At 45.5% G+C, this 20,331-nt stretch overlaps 1 protein-coding gene across 3 annotated transcripts in view; it reads right to left on the reverse strand.

Annotated features, from left to right (window-relative positions):
- HDA2 (histone deacetylase 2) overlaps nucleotides 1-20,331 on the reverse strand; it is an 89,013-nt gene that overhangs the window by 47,170 nt on the left and 21,512 nt on the right. For all 3 annotated transcript variants that reach the window (XM_087699876.1, XM_087699875.1, XM_087699877.1), the window contains exon 5: nucleotides 2,846-2,914. In XM_087699876.1, coding sequence (XP_087556002.1) covers nucleotides 2,846-2,914 — 69 coding nt within the window. The remainder of the gene's footprint in view (nucleotides 1-2,845; nucleotides 2,915-20,331) is intronic.

Consider the following 20,331-nt stretch of genomic DNA (forward strand, 5'->3'; position numbering starts at 1 on the left):
AGTTCCGTGTGACAAACTTTCTTATTGACAAAGATCTCTACGAGTTTGTTTCAGGTTTTAAAAAAACAAACTAGACCAAAGTGATCCTACGACTGCAAAAGAATTAAAGGCATGGAAAAAACAAAGTACAAAAGACAAAAAAATAATGTATTGGTAGTTTGCAATCATTGATAACACTATACTAGGACATACCAAGAATGCAAAGAATTTGCATGCATCTTAGACAACCCTCAACAATATGTTTTTAATAAATATAAAGACATGGAAGATTCTACTCAAGCAAGAGTTGAATACTTCAAAGAAAGGAAAGATATCTATAAATGAATATATTCTAAAAGTGAGGAGCGTTACAAATACCTTAGCAACTATTGATACAATGCCAAACGATGATGATTTTGTTTCATTTTCTTTGGGTGGCCGTAATAAGGAAAAGGCTTGAAAACCTTTTAATGAGTCGGTCTCTCTCATGATCACTAAAGAGATTATGATGCACAATGAATCATTTAAAAAAAGAGGTGAACAGGCCCAAACATTATACTCAAGTTTAGAAAGAAGATGTGGCAAATCCTCTTCAAGAGGTCGCGGTATGGTCATGTTGGTGGTAACCAATAGGACAGGTTAAATCGACAGTTTAGTGACATGTAGATTTCAAGAGATCGTGGTAATTCTAGAGGAAAGACAAGATCTAAAGAAAGAGATGGATGGAAAAACAAAGGTTTTAGCAATTCTGAAATTTTCTATTATTATTGTTGAAGAACATATCATACTACAGCTCACTGATTTGATAAAAAGAATATAAATTGCAGTAAGGAGATTAGGCATCGTCTTCGAGACAGAATGATAATAAAAATAAGCATTTGTTTATTATGCAGTATTTAATGAATGTTATAATATGAGAGAGGACATATAATGATGCATGATACGTTGATTCACATGCATCTAATCACATGACCAACTATGTTGAATGGTTTGGAGAGATGAAAGATTTAAGTCTAGGTTATGCAGAGACGAATGATGATTCGTGTCATCCGATTTCACACATTGAAAAAGTTCCCTTGTCCTTGTATGATGGTCAAAAAAAGTGTTTATCATATATATTACATGTGCTCTCCATCACAAAGAATTTAATATCAATTGGTTAGATGATAGAGCAAGGGCTACAAGTTATAGGTCGATTGCAAAAGGAAGCAAAGTTGGCCACATGTTTACTTCGGATATTAGAATTCTTGCTATAAATGCTACTATGTATGCTAAAGACATAGATGTGGTCACAAATATTAAAATATGGCACAAATGTATTGAATATGCAGATGAGAAAATGCTTAAATTAATGCAATCCAAAGAGCTTGCCTCCATTTGGTTGCATTAGAGGTAAACAGGACTTGGGATCTAGTACCACTACCCAAGGACAATAAAGCTATTGGCTATAAGTGAGTCTATAGAATAAAGCATAATGCAAATTATTCTATTAGCAAGTACAAGGTTAGGCTGGTTATGAAAGGCTATGCACATACATATAGAATAAACTATAAAAAGATATTTAATCTAGTTACTAGGATGGGAACTATCAGATGTGTGATTACTTTGGTAGCAGCCAAAGGTTGGAGTTTATAGTAGATGAAAGTAAAGAATGCCCTCTTGTGGAGCATCCCACATATATGTGCAGGTTAAAGAATGCGCTTTATAGGCTAAAGCAATCATCTAAAGCATGATCTGATAAGATTAGAGAGTACCTTGTCAACATTAGCTTTTATATTTCTCATACAAATCACTCACTTTATGTGAGGAAGGGCAATATAGGTTTAGTCGTCATAATCATTTAGATGGATGATTTGATTATTGGAGGTGATAGTGATAATGGGATTGCCAATGTCAAGGGTTTTTTGAAGCAGAAGTTTGAGATGAAAAAATCAGGTGAGCTGAGGTTCTACGTATGGTACAGTGTGTAAGCCTCTTTTAGTGCCATTGAAGCAAAATATAAAGTTAAGTACTGATGTTAGGGATGAGATAGAAGACCCTACTATGTTTAAGAGGATAATAGGAAGTTTGATTTATATAACTATCACAAAGCCAGACTAGAGCTATGCTATTAGACTTGTGAGTCAATATATGTATATACCTAGAAAGCCTCGTTTGGGTGCAGTTAGAAGTATCATTGCTGCATAATTACAAATGTCCAGATGATCTCACTACAAGCGAAAAGGATTTCGAAGGAAGGTGGGTCCCCATAGAAATGTTTGATTCCATTGTGCCAACAACTCAAATCTTGTAAATCTATGAACCCTAATCTCTGACAGAACCACCTAGAACAGAGGGGGATGGACTCAAACCTCTTTTGACACCAGATACTTCTTACTCCAGAGATTACTATGCTGCAGATAAAAAGCATATGCATTGGGATGACTTATGCACACAAGTGAACTCAAACAGCTTTAAAATCAGATGCCTTTTACTCCAAAGATCCCTAATGATGCAGATAGAAAACATCTGCAATGGCATAACTTACATCACATTTGATCATCAACCTTTTGCACTATTCAAAACGAGCTCTTTGGATTTCTTCAAGTATGTGGAATTCTTTATAAAGAGAAGTGAATGATCTACAATCTTTGAAAATATGAGACTGACAGTTCTCAACTTTCTTTTTACCAGGATCTTAAGCTTTCTCCTCACAAACCTCATGCATATAAAATGTGTGGTCTGATATGGTTGCAATGTCATTGTGCTTTACAAATCACCAGATAAGCATTTTTTTCAAAAATTAACCACCGAGGAGTCTTCACCTTTAGCATCACATTTGGTTGTATACAAATTGTTTGATATGGAGTAGCCAGAATTTCTAAACCTGTTTGCGGAATGGTTGAAGAACCTTCTGTTGGACAATAAAGTTGGGCAGCAGTGCAACAGGAGGAACCTATCCAAAAAGAAGGAAGGTACAGGAGATCAGTACATAAGAGAAATACTTGCCTCTGCAGCATTGCTTCAAAAACAGTCTTATAAAACACTCATGTCCCATTGCCATACAAACTTTAACGCAGGCAACTTATTTGAGCCCCACAGGAGAGAATTCAAGCCATATAAGACATAAAATATAAATCATTGCAACGCTCCACTATCAAACCAAAAAATTAGCAATTCCAACAACTAAATTAGAGTGAAATATACACAGAATCTTCCTGCTTCTTTGCAACAGTATATCTGACTTTGGCCTTCTTATTCCCCTTTTGCTCACTCGGCTTAAATTCTGGTAGCCTATTATCGATATCACAGAACTGTCGTGTCACCATCATCAGATGGGCAGAGGTCTGAGGAGGGGACTTGAGTTGTGCATCCTCAGCCTTTGATGACACTTCTTGTCAAGATGGCATACCTTTTGGCACTGCTGGTAAAACCTTTTCTTCTTCTGTATATTCTGCCATCCCAGCTTTACTCCTAATTGGGAACTACTTGTTGGCCTAGGTGTGAAGTAATTTCATGATCAATTGATAGAGAGAGAAAGATAATGCAAGACTTAATTGATGCACAATAACTCAATTACAAAATGAGAGGCAATGTACTAATGTACAATGCCCAAGGTGATTGCAATGACAAACACCATACTTAGGTGCTAGTGATACACCAAGTGCCTTTTCATAATAGAAGCTAACCCTAAATGGCTTAACCGTCATATGAAACCTTAACTAAAACCCTAACCCTAGTGTCACTTAGTGTCTTGGACAGTAGGGGTAACAACTACGTTTAGTGACATTTCAAACGCCTAGGGAGCCCCGTTCATGGATCAAATGGCATCAATGAGAAGCCCATGAGATAGCCTACAAAACCCCCTCCATGGAATGGGCAAACGTATCTAGAACGTATAACAAAATCCTAGAAAATAGAAATGACATATAAGGTCATGGTTGCACAAGTTCATTCAAGTGGATATAGCAACCTATGACAATACAGAGTATGACAAATCATGGAGCAAATGGAATCAAGTTCAAGGCTTTCTAGAAAGCCTAGAACTTTGGTTGAGAAATAGCCTTCGTGAAAAGATCTACCAAGTTGTCTTCAATGGGTACATAAAGCAGCTCTATATCTCCAGTTGATATCCACTCACGCACACAATGGTAATGAACTTCTCTATGCTTTGTGCAGGCATGGAAAAAACTAGGTTTCATAGAATGGCCAAAGCACTGTAGTTGTCAATGTAGATAAGTAACAGGGCCATCTAGTGCACATGAAGATCTGCAACTAGTAATTGGTGGAGCCAAACATACTCCACTGTGGCTATGAACACTACTCTATGCTCAGCATCACAACTATAAGTAGCAACTGTAGTTTGTTTTTTGTTGAGCCAAGAAATAAGAGATATACTCAAGAACATGCAATTGCTACTATGAGAGACATAGGAAATTAAATATTCAGCCCAATCACTATTTGAATATCCATGCAAAGAGAGCAAAGAATCATCCTTGTAGAAAATGTTGAGATCCTGGGTGCCTTTAAGATAAGACACACTTCTCTACCTGCCAATGAAGTACTTAACAGTTGTGCATTGCTCAACTAGGAGACAGCAAATTGAAGATCAAGTCTTGTGTGACATAAATAGATCAAGCATCCAACAGCCTGCTAATATAAAGTACCTTCAAAGGATCCACTACCATCATCAAAAGCAAATCCAGGCTCAAAGGGAGTAGACATGGTCTTGCAATCCTCGAGCCCAAAGTGCTAAAGAAGTTGTCCAATATATATGTCATGATGATGCCTCCCTCAATGGTGGCAAATTGGATACCCAATTAATAATGAAGTAGACCAAGATTTGCAATGGCAAAGGTCTGCTATATATAAATCAGTCGTAAATGTTGCAATTTGGCCAGCATTGATCCCAATGATAAGCATGTCATTAACGTAAAATATAACAATAATAAAATCAAATCCATGATGTCAAATGTAGAGAATAGCATCAATTTTTTCCTTCATTGCCCATCCAACAATCATCTAGAGAAGCATCTTTGTAGCATAAAGGTTCTTCATTGCATGCTGTAGCCACCAACGTATCTGCAAGAAGATTACCTTGTTCTTTGCGAGCAGGAGCTAATGTGCAAGCAACCAAAGGAAGAGACTACTTGCCGTAATGAAGAGTATCGAACAGCCAACAGGGAACTCTTTTAGGATGCTGAATTTCAGCCCTTATGAGCTCCGATCATCAATAGTGGATGTCCATGGGACAAGGTATTGGGCTGCTGTTGTGGCTGTGAATCAGGCTGATTCAACTATGGTAATGTACTTGTAGATGATGGAAATGAAGGCTCAATAGAAGGATCGTCCATGGAACTATTATGGAAGAGCTGTAGTAGGCTGTCAAAGATATTGGAAGCATCAATAATAGGCTGTTTTTGATAGTCCAACAAAGAATGAGAAGCATTTTCGATAAAGCTAACATCTTAACTAACAATAATCTTGCGTACAAAAGGTTGATAAAGCCAATACCCTTCACTTTCATTACCATATCCAATAAATATGCAGCAAACAACCTTATCATCCAACTTAAGCATCTTTTGAGAAGGTACATGAACATAGGCTAATGAGCCTAGAGTCCTTATATGAGAGATACAAAGCTTGGAGCCAGTCCATGCCTCATAAGGAGTGATGGTGTGCAAAGCTCTTATGGGATACCTGTTCAAAACATAAGCAGCATGTAGAATAGCATCAAACCGAAAAGCATTGGGTAAATTCATACTCATCATTATGCATCTTACCATCTCCATTAGCAATCTATTCTTCCATTCCACTACACCATTTTGTTGTGGGGGAGTAAGGAACGGTGCACCGATGATGAATACATTGAGATGCACACACTCCCCAAAGGTCAGTGCAAAGGGTCCAAATGTGAGAGCCTCTTTGGTTCACCAACCATGGTAATAAAAGTCTTAAAGCAAGAGAAGACTTCATTTGGACTTCAGCCTATGTACCCAAGTGAGTCGGGATTTGTCAAGACTAATCTATAAAGGTAACAAAATAAAAGAATCCACCAAGAGATTTGGTCCACATAGGACCATAAACATCATTGTGAAGGAGATGCAAAATAGATGGAGAATCAACATGAGAATCCTTGGAAAAGGAAAATCTGTGCATCTTACCTAATGGGCAGCCTTTACAAATGTGATATAATGGTAGGTGGATTTTGGGAAGATCTTTGACCATATCCTTAGACCAGATTTCATCAATGCTTGATAGTTAAGGTGGCCAAGACCTTGGTGCCATAAATGTGTATCTTGAAAAGATTCCTTTGTTAATAAGGCATGATCAATAGGAGTTTCAGTAAGCTACTGATTGTATGAATCGAGATGATAGAGGCCTTTAGTGAGAGGCCTATCAAGGCAATGAAAAAAGAAACTTGGTCATCATATACCGCACATCCAAGGCAATCGAAAATGACTCAAAACCTTGGCATTGCAAGGTTGAAATAGAAATAAGATTCTTCTCGATGCCAACAAATAGAGAACATCCTGCAGTGTTAAAGGAGTGCTCGAAACAAAGACAACCTACACATGACCAATGCCTTTAACAACATGAGTGGCATTGTTGTACATGACTATGCCCCCCTTAGGTTATGAGAGAGAGATGAAAATAATACTTTTTAAATGAAAAAAGTATAACCTTGAAATCAAGTACAATTTAGGGTCTCGTGTGATAGCAAGACTAGACTCTTTCTTCTTTTTCTCTGATGCATAGCGCTTTCGACATTCAGAATTGTCATGCCCCATCTTTCAATAGTAATTGTGCCTCTTGGGTTTGTTGAATTTACCTTTTGAAGGGTTGAAAGAGGATGCGCTAGCATGGGAGGAGATCTTTGATTCAGAAGGTGTGAAAGTAGAAGGATGACCAACATGAAGGCTTGCTGATTTTTTACCAATAAGTTTATTTTGGCTTTGGGTTTGCCCTTACCATGATGATGGGTGAAAAAGGCCTATTCAGTCGCTACCAATGTAGCGTTGTGGTTGGCACGGCTTTGTTCTTCTTGCAACCAAAGAGACAAATGCTAGTCGAAGGAATAAGTAATTTGGCTGCCCATACTTACCAACTACAAAGTAGTAGTGAAACCTTGATAGGATTCACCATTCAAAGTGATAGAAACAAGTTGATTATTTGGCACTACTTCATTAATATTTAACGATGGCTCTTAAAGATCTTTGATACCAGGAAGATAGACATCCATGTTACCTCCTTCCATGCAAACATCTTTCAATTTCCTATGCAAGGAAGCAACTTGCACTTCATTGTGCACTTGATATAATGATGCAAGTTGATCCCATGTATCCTTGGCTATTTTGCACGATCACATATATGGAATGATACCCCTCTTCACCAATACGGCAATTAAGGCATACATTTGGGCATCTCAGCCATCCCATCAAATTTGCTTGAGTAGGGGCAATGTGAAAGAGAAGGATGATTCGTCAACATAAGAGCCACCACTTCATGTGGAGGCAGAAGGAGGTGCCAACGTTGGAGAAGCCGGCCTCAGCTTGGTGCTGCAAGAATTGGCACTCAAACTCATAAAAGGTGGGTAACTAAGGCTGTGATATAGTCTGCTGCATAAAATTGCCATACTTGGAGGCAACTTGTTAAGTAACAAACTGACTTGGTCATCATCTAACTTTGGAGGGCCATTGAGGATCATGCTAGGATTCTTGTCCTTGAACAAGGTCCCATCAATCCTAGGAATCCAGAACATACTACAGTAGATTAAACCACATCATGCAATGCAACAAATTAAATGAGTCGTATCACTAAACATATTCTTGGCCATAGCAATTATCAATAGTTCAATGTGACATGATGATGAAACACTAGAGAGTTCAAATGTTCATGTATTTATTATAAACATATGGGGTTCATGGGGCATGACTATCATGCACATGTAAGTTATTCGTTCAACCACAAGCTAAGGCTAAACAACCATGAATTTTTAAGGCAATTAATGTGTGTGAACAAGGGCTAAGGCGAAGTAAGTTGGTAATAAAGCAAGTATGCAGTAACTTACTAAGGATTAAGATACAATCACTAAAATATAGTCATTTGAGGCTGGGAGGTAATTTGAGACAACTTTCTCCCACTTTTCTACCATTTGGGTTTCTTGCTAGCTAAAACCAGCCTTCCTTCTTGGAATGGATAGCTACAGGAGTCCCAAAGGTACAAGTGGCCATGAAAGACACAAAGAGTATACCAAAGTTCCTGGAGATTGAGGCAGGAGGTCACTCCTTTGGGCAACAGGTCATTGTGACTGGGCAACCAGGGCAGTGCCTACGCTACCACAACTTTGGGCATCAGGCAACAAATTGCACATGTTTCAGAGCCAAGGCGGCTCCGTCGACAAGTCCCCAGGTGGAAGCTGATGGCTTCACACGGGTCCAGAGACGACAGAGAGGGAGACGGTAAGGGGGGCCGCAGCCAACTCCTTAGACACAGTCTCGACAACAGGGAGCAAGAGGATGAGCAACGCCCTCTTGGCAGAGCACTCCGCAGCCCCCCCTTGCCCGCCCCACCCGGCAGGACCGCAGTCCCCCACATCCACCACCCGCACCACAGACTACCTCCCCTAAGAGCCTATAGTCCCCCACACTCACACCCCCCCCCCCCAAACCTCCCATAACCCCCCCACTAACCCTGGCCCACAGCCCCCCCCCTCCTAGGGCCACCAACTCCCCCCCACACCTGCCACGTACCTCCGACCATTCCACTAATCCTCGATCCTCTTCCCCCCCACCACCTCCCTTGCCAAGCACCCCCCTTCGCACCCGTTTTAGGTGATCTCCCCCAGACCCACCCCCCTCCCCCCCCACAGGAGGTGATGAGCCACACACGCCTTCATCCTCCTCGCACCAGCAATCTTCCCCCTCCCACACAGCCACCAGCTTATCTACCCCTTCCGCCTGTCACACTTTCCTGAGACAAGCACAACTGTTGCCACAGTTTTTCCGCAGTGGCCCATGGTCCTAACTGAGAGTTACGGAGCGCGGAGATTTTCCACTACCTCTAGAGTTAGGGATCTTCGTGGTTCATAAGTCAAAGAGGGGCAAGGTCCATCTACTAGCACCACCGGATGGACCAAACTACACTTTTTTCCTTCACTTATCTCACTCAAGGGATTGGACAACAACGCAGATAGAGGAGGAGTTGAAGAGTCACGTGGTAGACTACATTTCCCAGTGGATGGGAGAAGAAGGACTAGCATTGTTTGCATAGCAATGGCCTGGTTGCATGATGGACATTAACTGGTGGGCTGGTGCCGAGATCCCACACTTGAGCATTATCTTTCGAGCCTCTCCACAGTGGAGAGCTCTGAGGGATGTAATCGAGTGGCCCCTAGCCCAAGCGGCCCGTTTCTACCAGTGTACAAAGTCACGACTCTCAACATGGCTGATAGATGCATTGATAGTACCACCTAAAGCATCTATCACCCCTATGGTCCGCCGGCCGAGAGCCACCATGGAGGACTGGAGTTCGCCGTCCAGACCTACGGCAAAGTGTACTTGCATGCCCCATAGTTTTTCCTTCTCATCAACAGCCTCCACACCGAACAAATGCATGTTTGGTCAGCCGCAGACTTCCCCATGAGCTTACACCTTGCATCCTGGAGTGTGAATAGTCTCCACTACAGTGGGGCACATGGTTCCAAGAAGTTGATTGTTCGGCAAGAGCTACAACCTGCCCTTGCTGGACGGATCGACATCTTACTTCTACAGGAGCGCAAGCTCACTCCCACCCAGGCCCAGCAAGTAGGGAAGATACTCCTGGGCAGCTAGCACACCTACTGGGAGCACGCCATAGGTGCCCACAGCAGGAGTGGAGGCGTATGCACCTCTATTGGCCCGAGTCTCACTGCCTATGTATGAGACCACGGGACGATAGTGGCAAGGAGGGTTCTATGGATCAGATTGGATATTGGGGACTCGTGCCTTGGAGTTCTCAATGTCTATGCCCCTATGGAGGTTAGGGCACGCAGCAGGTTTTGGGTAGAGATCGCAGATGGACTCCCAGAGGTGGACTCTTGGATTGTTGGAGGAGACTTCAACAACCTGGAGGCTTTGGAGGACCAACAGCCAGAGGCAGACACTACCAGGGCATGGCTGGGGAGGAGCAGGAGGCATGGGAGATCTTTCTACTGGCAGTGGGAGCACGCGATGCCTGGAGAGACCCTGCCTTCCACAGGAGGGAGAGGTCACTGGACTTCTCTTGGGGATACAGGTAGCTAGGTGGAGTCCTGCTGGAGCGGTTGGACAGGTTTTATGTGGGAGAGTGGGAAGGCTCTCGTGGAGGCCAGATTGGGCAGTTGGTAGGCACCACGTTGTCCGATCATTGCCCGGTTCTCCTAACACTAGATCCCCCATCATTTGCCCTAGACCCACGATCCTATCGGATCCCTGACTCGATCTATAGGAGGTAGGAGATGACGAGACAGATAGAGCAGATTTGGACTAGAGAGTGGGACAGGAGGGACCGGAACGCAAAGGAGGTTGCAGAGGTCCTAGCCGAGTCGAGCAGAATCTGCCAAGAGGCAGCCATACAAGCCAGGTAGCAGAGCTGGGAGGAGAGAGCACTCCAGCGGGACCTTGCAGCCATGCAGAGATTATTACAGGAGGGGATCCCACCCTCCACGCATAGGAGTGTCAGAAGTGGAGCAGCGGTGAAAGCATAAACATGTACTGAAATAAACTGCTGAAACACAAGACAAAAAGAGAAAAGAAAGAACACGATACAGATGAGAACTCAGATGTATGCACGGGAAATGGAATCCATATATCTGAACACGAGACAGTCGCATACAACAGTGAGTCACAGGCTGCGTGGGCACTGGCACTGGCTCCTCTCTCCACAGAGTCTGCAGATGGTGAAGATGATGTGTCTGACTGAGGAGGAGCCACTGAGTATAAATAGGCTGAAAAAGTGGGGAGCAATAATGCTGGTCGGACAGCATTTAATGCAGGCCGACTGATGCATAAAATGCCCCAATGGCATAAAATGCCACACCAGAAAAATACCTAAAATACCTAATAAAAATGCCCAGCCCAGATCAAGCTCAGACTCACACATGAGCTGACAAATACTCTGCTAACACCCTCTCTCAGATCATGAGTGATCTGATACAATACAATAGTACAATGAAAAGGGATCTGAAACTATATAACATAGAACCACCAAGTAGAACCATGGATACCCAAGCAATGGGTGATCAAGCCACCACCAAGGTGCCTCGGAGAGAACCTGATGTCGATGTCGATCGTACCAAACACTTGAAAATAGAGAAGATCATAGCATGTCTCTGTGTCCATCATCAGTGTCTCGCAGGAGCATACAAGACCATCCTGTCAAAAATGCCTCTGAACATATGTGACCATGGAGTCCCCGCCTTTGGCCAGACCGCCAAAGTGTCCCCTCATGTGAGCTCCAGACGAAACCTCCCGCTCTCTGTCAGATAACCAGCTCAGCATGAACCTGGATGTCAATCCCAACTCCAGGATTTGATTCCGCCAGACTGAAGTCGATGCGTCAGGGACGTCCCTCGCTGGAACCTGTGCACCTGTATAAAAGTATAGATGAGGCGCGGCTGCCCCATCTGAACACCCGCTCACACTCCCTCTCTGGCACAAGAGAGTCATGAGGGATGACCTCATCACCACCACTAGAAAGCAGCGAGGAAGGGGCCACCAAGCCCTTCCCGCGATCCAAAGAAGAGGATCCCTTCCGCACCTTGGACTTCTCCTTGGTCGGAGGATCGGAGTCGGAGTCTGATGAAGGAGAGGACTCATCGGTAGAGTCAGCATCCCGCTTCGTCTTCTGCTCCTTCTTCCTGGAAGCCGCTAACTTCTTGCAGTCCTTCCGCAAATGTCCCTTCTTGCCACAGTGGTAACACTGGGCCTTCGACTTCTTCTTCCCGTTACCCCTCTCTGAAGCTACATAAGCCTCGCCTCCATAATGTGCCGGAAGCCGCCCCTGTAATCTCAAGGATGCCTCATGCTCAAGAAGCATCGAGGTCATATGTGTAAAGCTGACAGGAGTCGATGATGTCTGCGCTCGCAAAGCATTGGCCACTCCATTAAACTCCGGGGGGAGCTTGTAGAGGACCGTCCTGACGAGATGCGCCTCGGGAAGAGCAGATTGCATGTGCCGAAGCTGGTCCTGTACCTGCGTAACACGAAGAAGAAAAGACTGAATAGTATCTTTCGGCTCAAACTTCATCTGTTGGAGCTGGCCATAAAGTGTGACGGCCCGCATGGTGGAAGGTGCCTCGTACATCTACTGCAACTTCTGCCATACTTCAGGAGATGTCCTACAGGAGGTAACCGCCGGTAAGACCGCTTTAGAAATACACCGAAGCAACGCCGAGTAAGCACGGGCATCGTCCGAGTCCCATGTGAGCACCGCTTCCTCATGGTTGTCCTCATCAAAGTCTTCAGGAAGAGGAAAAGGACGGAGAGGTCGAGCAATAGCTCCACAGACGATGTACCATAGCCGCTTCTGCACAAACCAAGCTTTCATGACAGCACTCCATGTGAGATAATCAGGTCCATGTAACTTATCATCAGTGGAAGTGCACGGAGGAGCCATATGGAGAGGATAAGAAGAGAAGTAATTTAGAGAGGAAACACAGCCAAAACACAAGCACAGACTACAGAAAATGAGAGTTCACATGCAATATAACCCAAAATCTGATCAATAGAAGACAAAATCTGCTGCAGAAAGTCAAAAAATCAGTCAAAAACTGCCAAAAACAGAGAAAACGGCCTGAAGTAACAGTCACCCAGCCACGAAATATGCTGAATCAGCAAAACGCAGGCTGTAAACTGGAGAAAAACAGGTAGAAAACTGTCGCCAGCAGTTGTAGATGAAAAACGCACGCAGCAGAGGGTGCGTAGGCAGCAGAGGGTGCGGAGGCAACAGGCGATGGCAAAACTGCAAAAAACGCAGGCTGAAAACAGCCCCAAAACAGGTCGCCTGGCTGCGATAGCAGTCGTCTGATCAGCAAGGGTAGAAGACAGTCCTGAAATCAGCAAGAAAACACAGCAGAAACACAAATCCTGAAAACTGATACCATGTCAGAAGTGGAGCAGCGGTGAAAGCATAAACATGTGCTGAAATAAACTGCTGAAACACAAGACAAAAAGAGAAAAGAAAGAACACGATACAGATGAGAACTCAGATGTATGCACGGGAAATGGAATCCATATATCTGAACACGAGACAGTCGCATACAACAGTGAGTCACAGGCTGCGTGGGCACTGGCACTGGCTCCTCTCTCCACAGAGTCTGCAGATGGTGAAGATGATGTGTCTGACTGAGGAGGAGCCACTGAGTATAAATAGGCTGAAAAAGTGGGGAGCAATAATGCTGGTCGGACAGCATTTAATGCAGGCCGACTGATGCATAAAATGCCCCAATGGCATAAAATGCCACACCAGAAAAATACCTAAAATACCTAATAAAAATGCCCAGCCCAGATCAAGCTCAGACTCACACATGAGCCGACAAATACTCTGCTAACACCCTCTCTCAGATCATGAGTGATCTGATACAATACAATAGTACAATGAAAAGGGATCTGAAACTATATAACATAGAACCACCAAGTAGAACCATGGATACCCAAGCAATGGGTGATCAAGCCACCACCAAGGTGCCTCGGAGAGAACCTGATGTCGATGTCGATCGTACCAAACACTTGAAAATAGAGAAGATCATAGCATGTCTCTGTGTCCATCATCAGTGTCTCGCAGGAGCATACAAGACCATCCTGTCAAAAATGCCTCTGAACATATGTGACCATGGAGTCCCCGCCTTTGGCCAGACCGCCAAAGTGTCCCCTCATGTGAGCTCCAGACGAAACCTCCCGCTCTCTGTCAGATAACCAGCTCAGCATGAACCTGGATGTCAATCCCAACTCCAGGATTTGATTCCGCCAGACTGAAGTCGATGCGTCAGGGACGTCCCTCGCTGGAACCTGTGCACCTGTATAAAAGTATAGATGAGGCGCGGCTGCCCCATCTGAACACCCGCTCACACTCCCTCTCTGGCACAAGAGAGTCATGAGGGATGACCTCATCACCACCACTAGAAAGCAGCGAGGAAGGGGCCACCAAGCCCTTCCCGCGATCCAAAGAAGAGGATCCCTTCCGCACCTTGGACTTCTCCTTGGTCGGAGGATCGGAGTCGGAGTCTGATGAAGGAGAGGACTCATCGGTAGAGTCAGCATCCCGCTTCGTCTTCTGCTCCTTCTTCCTGGAAGCCGCTAACTTCTTGCAGTCCTTCCGCAAATGTCCCTTCTTGCCACAGTGGTAACACTGGGCCTTCGACTTCTTCTTCCCGTTACCCCTCTCTGAAGCTACATAAGCCTCGCCTCCATAATGTGCCGGAAGCCGCCCCTGTAATCTCAAGGATGCCTCATGCTCAAGAAGCATCGAGGTCATATGTGTAAAGCTGACAGGAGTCGATGATGTCTGCGCCCGCAAAGCATTGGCCACTCCATTAAACTCCGGGGGGAGCTTGTAGAGGACCGTCCTGACGAGATGCGCCTCCGGAAGAGCAGATTGCATGTGCCGAAGCTGGTCCTGTACCTGCGTAACACGAAGAAGAAAAGACTGAATAGTATCTTTCGGCTCAAACTTCATCTGTTGGAGCTGGCCATAAAGTGTGACGGCCCGCATGGTGGAAGGTGCCTCGTACATCTACTGCAACTTCTGCCATACTTCAGGAGATGTCCTACAGGAGGTAACCGCCGGTAAGACCGCTTTAGAAATACACCGAAGCAACGCCGAGTAAGCACGGGCATCGTCCGAGTCCCATGTGAGCACCGCTTCCTCATGGTTGTCCTCATCAAAGTCTTCAAGAAGAGGAAAAGGACGGAGAGGTCGAGCAATAGCTCCACAGACGATGTACCATAGCCGCTTCTGCACAAACCAAGCTTTCATGACAGCACTCCATGTGAGATAATCAGGTCCATGTAACTTATCATCAGTGGAAGTGCACGGAGGAGCCATATGGAGAGGATAAGAAGAGAAGTAATTTAGAGAGGAAACACAGCCAAAACACAAGCACAGACTACAGAAAATGAGAGTTCACATGCAATATAACCCAAAATCTGATCAATAGAAGACAAAATCTGCTGCAGAAAGTCAAAAAATCAGTCAAAAACTGCCAAAAACAGAGAAAACGGCCTGAAGTAACAGTCACCCAGCCACGAAATATACTGAATCAGCAAAACGCAGGCTGTAAACTGGAGAAAAACAGGTAGAAAACTGTCGCCAGCAGTTGCAGATGAAAAACGCACGCAGCAGAGGGTGCGTAGGCAGCAGAGGGTGCGGAGGCAACAGGCGATGGCAAAACTGCAAAAAACGCAGGCTGAAAACAGCCCCAAAACAGGTCGCCTGGCTGCGATAGCAGTCGTCTGATCAGCAAGGGTAGAAGACAGTCCTGAAATCAGCAAGAAAACACAGCAGAAACACAAATCCTGAAAACTGATACCATGTCAGAAGTGGAGCAGCGGTGAAAGCATAAACATGTGCTGAAATAAACTGCTGAAACACAAGACAAAAAGAGAAAAGAAAGAACACGATACAGATGAGAACTCAGATGTATGCACGGGAAATGGAATCCATATATCTGAACACGAGACAGTCGCATACAACAGTGAGTCACAGGCTGCGTGGGCACTGGCACTGGCTCCTCTCTCCACAGAGTCTGCAGATGGTGAAGATGATGTGTCTGACTGAGGAGGAGCCACTGAGTATAAATAGGCTGAAAAAGTGGGGAGCAATAATGCTGGTCGGACAGCATTTAATGCTGGCCGACTGATGCATAAAATGCCCCAATGGCATAAAATGCCACACCAGAAAAATACCTAAAATACCTAATAAAAATGCCCAGCCCAGATCAAGCTCAGACTCACACATGAGCTGACAAATACTCTGCTAACACCCTCTCTCAGATCATGAGTGATCTGATACAATACAATAGTACAATGAAAAGGGATCTGAAACTATATAACATAGAACCACCAAGTAGAACCATGGATACCCAAGCAATGGGTGATCAAGCCACCACCAAGGTGCCTCGGAGAGAACCTGATGTCGATGTCGATCGTACCAAACACTTGAAAATAGAGAAGATCATAGCATGTCTCTGTGTCCATCATCAGTGTCTCGCAGGAGCATACAAGACCATCCTGTCAAAAATGCCTCTGAACATATGTGACCATGGAGTCCCCGCCTTTGGCCAGACCGCCAAAGTGTCCCCTCATGTGAGCTCCAGACGAAACCTACCGCTCTCTGTCAGATAACCAGCTCAGCATGAACCTGGATGTCAATCCCAACTCCAGGATTTGATTCCGCCAGACTGAAGTCGATGCGTCAGGGACGTCCCTCGCTGGAACCTGTGCACCTGTATAAAAGTATAGATGAGGCGTGGCTGCCCCATCTGAACACCCGCTCACACTCCCTCTCTGGCACAAGAGAGTCATGAGGGATGACCTCATCACCACCACTAGAAAGCAGCGAGGAAGGGGCCACCAAGCCCTTCCCGCGATCCAAAGAAGAGGATCCCTTCCGCACCTTGGACTTCTCCTTGGTCGGAGGATCGGAGTCGGAGTCTGATGAAGGAGAGGACTCATCGGTAGAGTCAGCATCCCGCTTCGTCTTCTGCTCCTTCTTCCTGGAAGCCGCTAACTTCTTGCAGTCCTTCCGCAAATGTCCCTTCTTGCCACAGTGGTAACACTGGGCCTTCGACTTCTTCTTCCCGTTACCCCTCTCTGAAGCTACATAAGCCTCGCCTCCATAATGTGCCGGAAGCCGCCCCTGTAATCTCAAGGATGCCTCATGCTCAAGAAGCATCGAGGTCATATGTGTAAAGCTGACAGGAGTCGATGATGTCTGCGCCCGCAAAGCATTGGCCACTCCATTAAACTCCGGGGGGAGCTTGTAGAGGACCGTCCTGACGAGATGCGCCTCCGGAAGAGCAGATTGCATGTGCCGAAGCTGGTCCTGTACCTGCGTAACACGAAGAAGAAAAGACTGAATAGTATCTTTCGGCTCAAACTTCATCTGTTGGAGCTGGCCATAAAGTGTGACGGCCCGCATGGTGGAAGGTGCCTCGTACATCTACTGCAACTTCTGCCATACTTCAGGAGATGTCCTACAGGAGGTAACCGCCGGTAAGACCGCTTTAGAAATACACCGAAGCAACGCCGAGTAAGCACGGGCATCGTCCGAGTCCCATGTGAGCACCGCTTCCTCATGGTTGTCCTCATCAAAGTCTTCAGGAAGAGGAAAAGGACGGAGAGGTCGAGCAATAGCTCCACAGACGATGTACCATAGCCGCTTCTGCACAAACCAAGCTTTCATGACAGCACTCCATGTGAGATAATCAGGTCCATGTAACTTATCATCAGTGGAAGTGCACGGAGGAGCCATATGGAGAGGATAAGAAGAGAAGTAATTTAGAGAGGAAACACAGCCAAAACACAAGCACAGACTACAGAAAATGAGAGTTCACATGCAATATAACCCAAAATCTGATCAATAGAAGACAAAATCTGCTGCAGAAAGTCAAAAAATCAGTCAAAAACTGCCAAAAACAGAGAAAACGGCCTGAAGTAACAGTCACCCAGCCACGAAATATGCTGAATCAGCAAAACGCAGGCTGTAAACTGGAGAAAAACAGGTAGAAAACTGTCGCCAGCAGTTGCAGATGAAAAACGCACGCAGCAGAGGGTGCGTAGGCAGCAGAGGGTGCGGAGGCAACAGGCGATGGCAAAACTGCAAAAAACGCAGGCTGAAAACAGCCCCAAAACAGGTCGCCTGGCTGCGATAGCAGTCGTCTGATCAGCAAGGGTAGAAGACAGTCCTGAAATCAGCAAGAAAACACAGCAGAAACACAAATCCTGAAAACTGATACCATGTCAGAAGTGGAGCAGCGGTGAAAGCATAAACATGTGCTGAAATAAACTGCTGAAACACAAGACAAAAAGAGAAAAGAAAGAACACGATACAGATGAGAACTCAGATGTATGCACGGGAAATGGAATCCATATATCTGAACACGAGACAGTCGCATACAACAGTGAGTCACAGGCTGCGTGGGCACTGGCACTGGCTCCTCTCTCCACAGAGTCTGCAGATGGTGAAGATGATGTGTCTGACTGAGGAGGAGCCACTGAGTATAAATAGGCTGAAAAAGTGGGGAGCAATAATGCTGGTCGGACAGCATTTAATGCTGGCCGACTGATGCATAAAATGCCCCAATGGCATAAAATGCCACACCAGAAAAATACCTAAAATACCTAATAAAAATGCCCAGCCCAGATCAAGCTCAGACTCACACATGAGCTGACAAATACTCTGCTAACACCCTCTCTCAGATCATGAGTGATCTGATACAATACAATAGTACAATGAAAAGGAATCTGAAACTATATAACATAGAACCACCAAGTAGAACCATGGATACCCAAGCAATGGGTGATCAAGCCACCACCAAGGTGCCTCGGAGAGAACCTGATATCGATGTCGATCGTACCAAACACTTGAAAATAGAGAAGATCATAGCATGTCTCTGTGTCCATCATCAGTGTCTCGCAGGAGCATACAAGACCATCCTGTCAAAAATGCCTCTGAACATATGTGACCATGGAGTCCCCGCCTTTGGCCAAACCGCCAAAGTGTCCCCTCATGTGAGCTCCAGACGAAAGCCTCCCGCTCTCTGTCAGATAACCAGCTCAGCATGAACCTGGATGTCAATCCCAGCTCCAGGATTTGATTCCGCCAGACTGAAGTCGATGCGTCAGGGACGTCCCTCGCTGGAACCTGTGCACCTGTATAAAAGTATAGATGAGGCGCGGCTGCCCCATCTGAACACCCGCTCACACTCCCTCTCTGGCACAAGAGAGTCATGAGGGATGACCTCATCACCACCACTAGAAAGCAGCGAGGAAGGGGCCACCAAGCCCTTCCCGCGATCCAAAGAAGAGGATCCCTTCCGCACCTTGGACTTCTCCTTGGTCGGAGGATCGGAGTCGGAGTCTGATGAAGGAGAGGACTCATCGGTAGAGTCAGCATCCCGCTTCGTCTTCTGCTCCTTCTTCCTGGAAGCCGCTAACTTCTTGCAGTCCTTCCGCAAATGTCCCTTCTTGCCACAGTGGTAACACTGGGCCTTCGACTTCTTCTTCCCGTTACCCCTCTCTGAAGCTACATAAGCCTCGCCTCCATAATGTGCCAGAAGCCGCCCCTGTAATCTCAAGGATGCCTCATGCTCAAGAAGCATCGAGGTCATATGTGTAAAGCTGACAGGAGTCGATGATGTCTGCGCCCGCAAAGCATTGGCCACTCCATTAAACTCCGGGGGGAGCTTGTAGAGGACCGTCCTGACGAGATGCGCCTCCGGAAGAGCAGATTGCATGTGCCGAAGCTGGTCCTGTACCTGCGTAACACGAAGAAGAAAAGACTGAATAGTATCTTTCGGCTCAAACTTCATCTGTTGGAGCTGGCCATAAAGTGTGACGGCCCGCATGGTGGAAGGTGCCTCGTACATCTACTGCAACTTCTGCCATACTTCAGGAGATGTCCTACAGGAGGTAACCGCCGGTAAGACCGCTTTAGAAATACACCGAAGCAACGCCGAGTAAGCACGGGCATCGTCCGAGTCCCATGTGAGCACCGCTTCCTCATGGTTGTCCTCATCAAAGTCTTCAGGAAGAGGAAAAGGACGGAGAGGTCGAGCAATAGCTCCACAGACGATGTACCATAGCCGCTTCTGCACAAACCAAGCTTTCATGACAGCACTCCATGTGAGATAATCAGGTCCATGTAACTTATCATCAGTGGAAGTGCACGGAGGAGCCATATGGAGAGGATAAGAAGAGAAGTAATTTAGAGAGGAAACACAGCCAAAACACAAGCACAGACTACAGAAAATGAGAGTTCACATGCAATATAACCCAAAATCTGATCAATAGAAGACAAAATCTGCTGCAGAAAGTCAAAAAATCAGTCAAAAACTGCCAAAAACAGAGAAAACGGCCTGAAGTAACAGTCACCCAGCCACGAAATATGCTGAATCAGCAAAACGCAGGCTGTAAACTGGAGAAAAACAGGTAGAAAACTGTCGCCAGCAGTTGCAGATGAAAAACGCACGCAGCAGAGGGTGCGTAGGCAGCAGAGGGTGCGGAGGCAACAGGCGATGGCAAAACTGCAAAAAACGCAGGCTGAAAACAGCCCCAAAACAGGTCGCCTGGCTGCGATAGCAGTCGTCTGATCAGCAAGGGTAGAAGACAGTCCTGAAATCAGCAAGAAAACACA

Source organism: Lygodium microphyllum, chromosome 19 (assembly GCF_053477565.2).
Source record: "Lygodium microphyllum isolate KBCC chromosome 19, Lygodium_microphyllum_v1.1.10, whole genome shotgun sequence".
Lineage (NCBI taxonomy): Eukaryota > Viridiplantae > Streptophyta > Polypodiopsida > Schizaeales > Lygodiaceae > Lygodium > Lygodium microphyllum.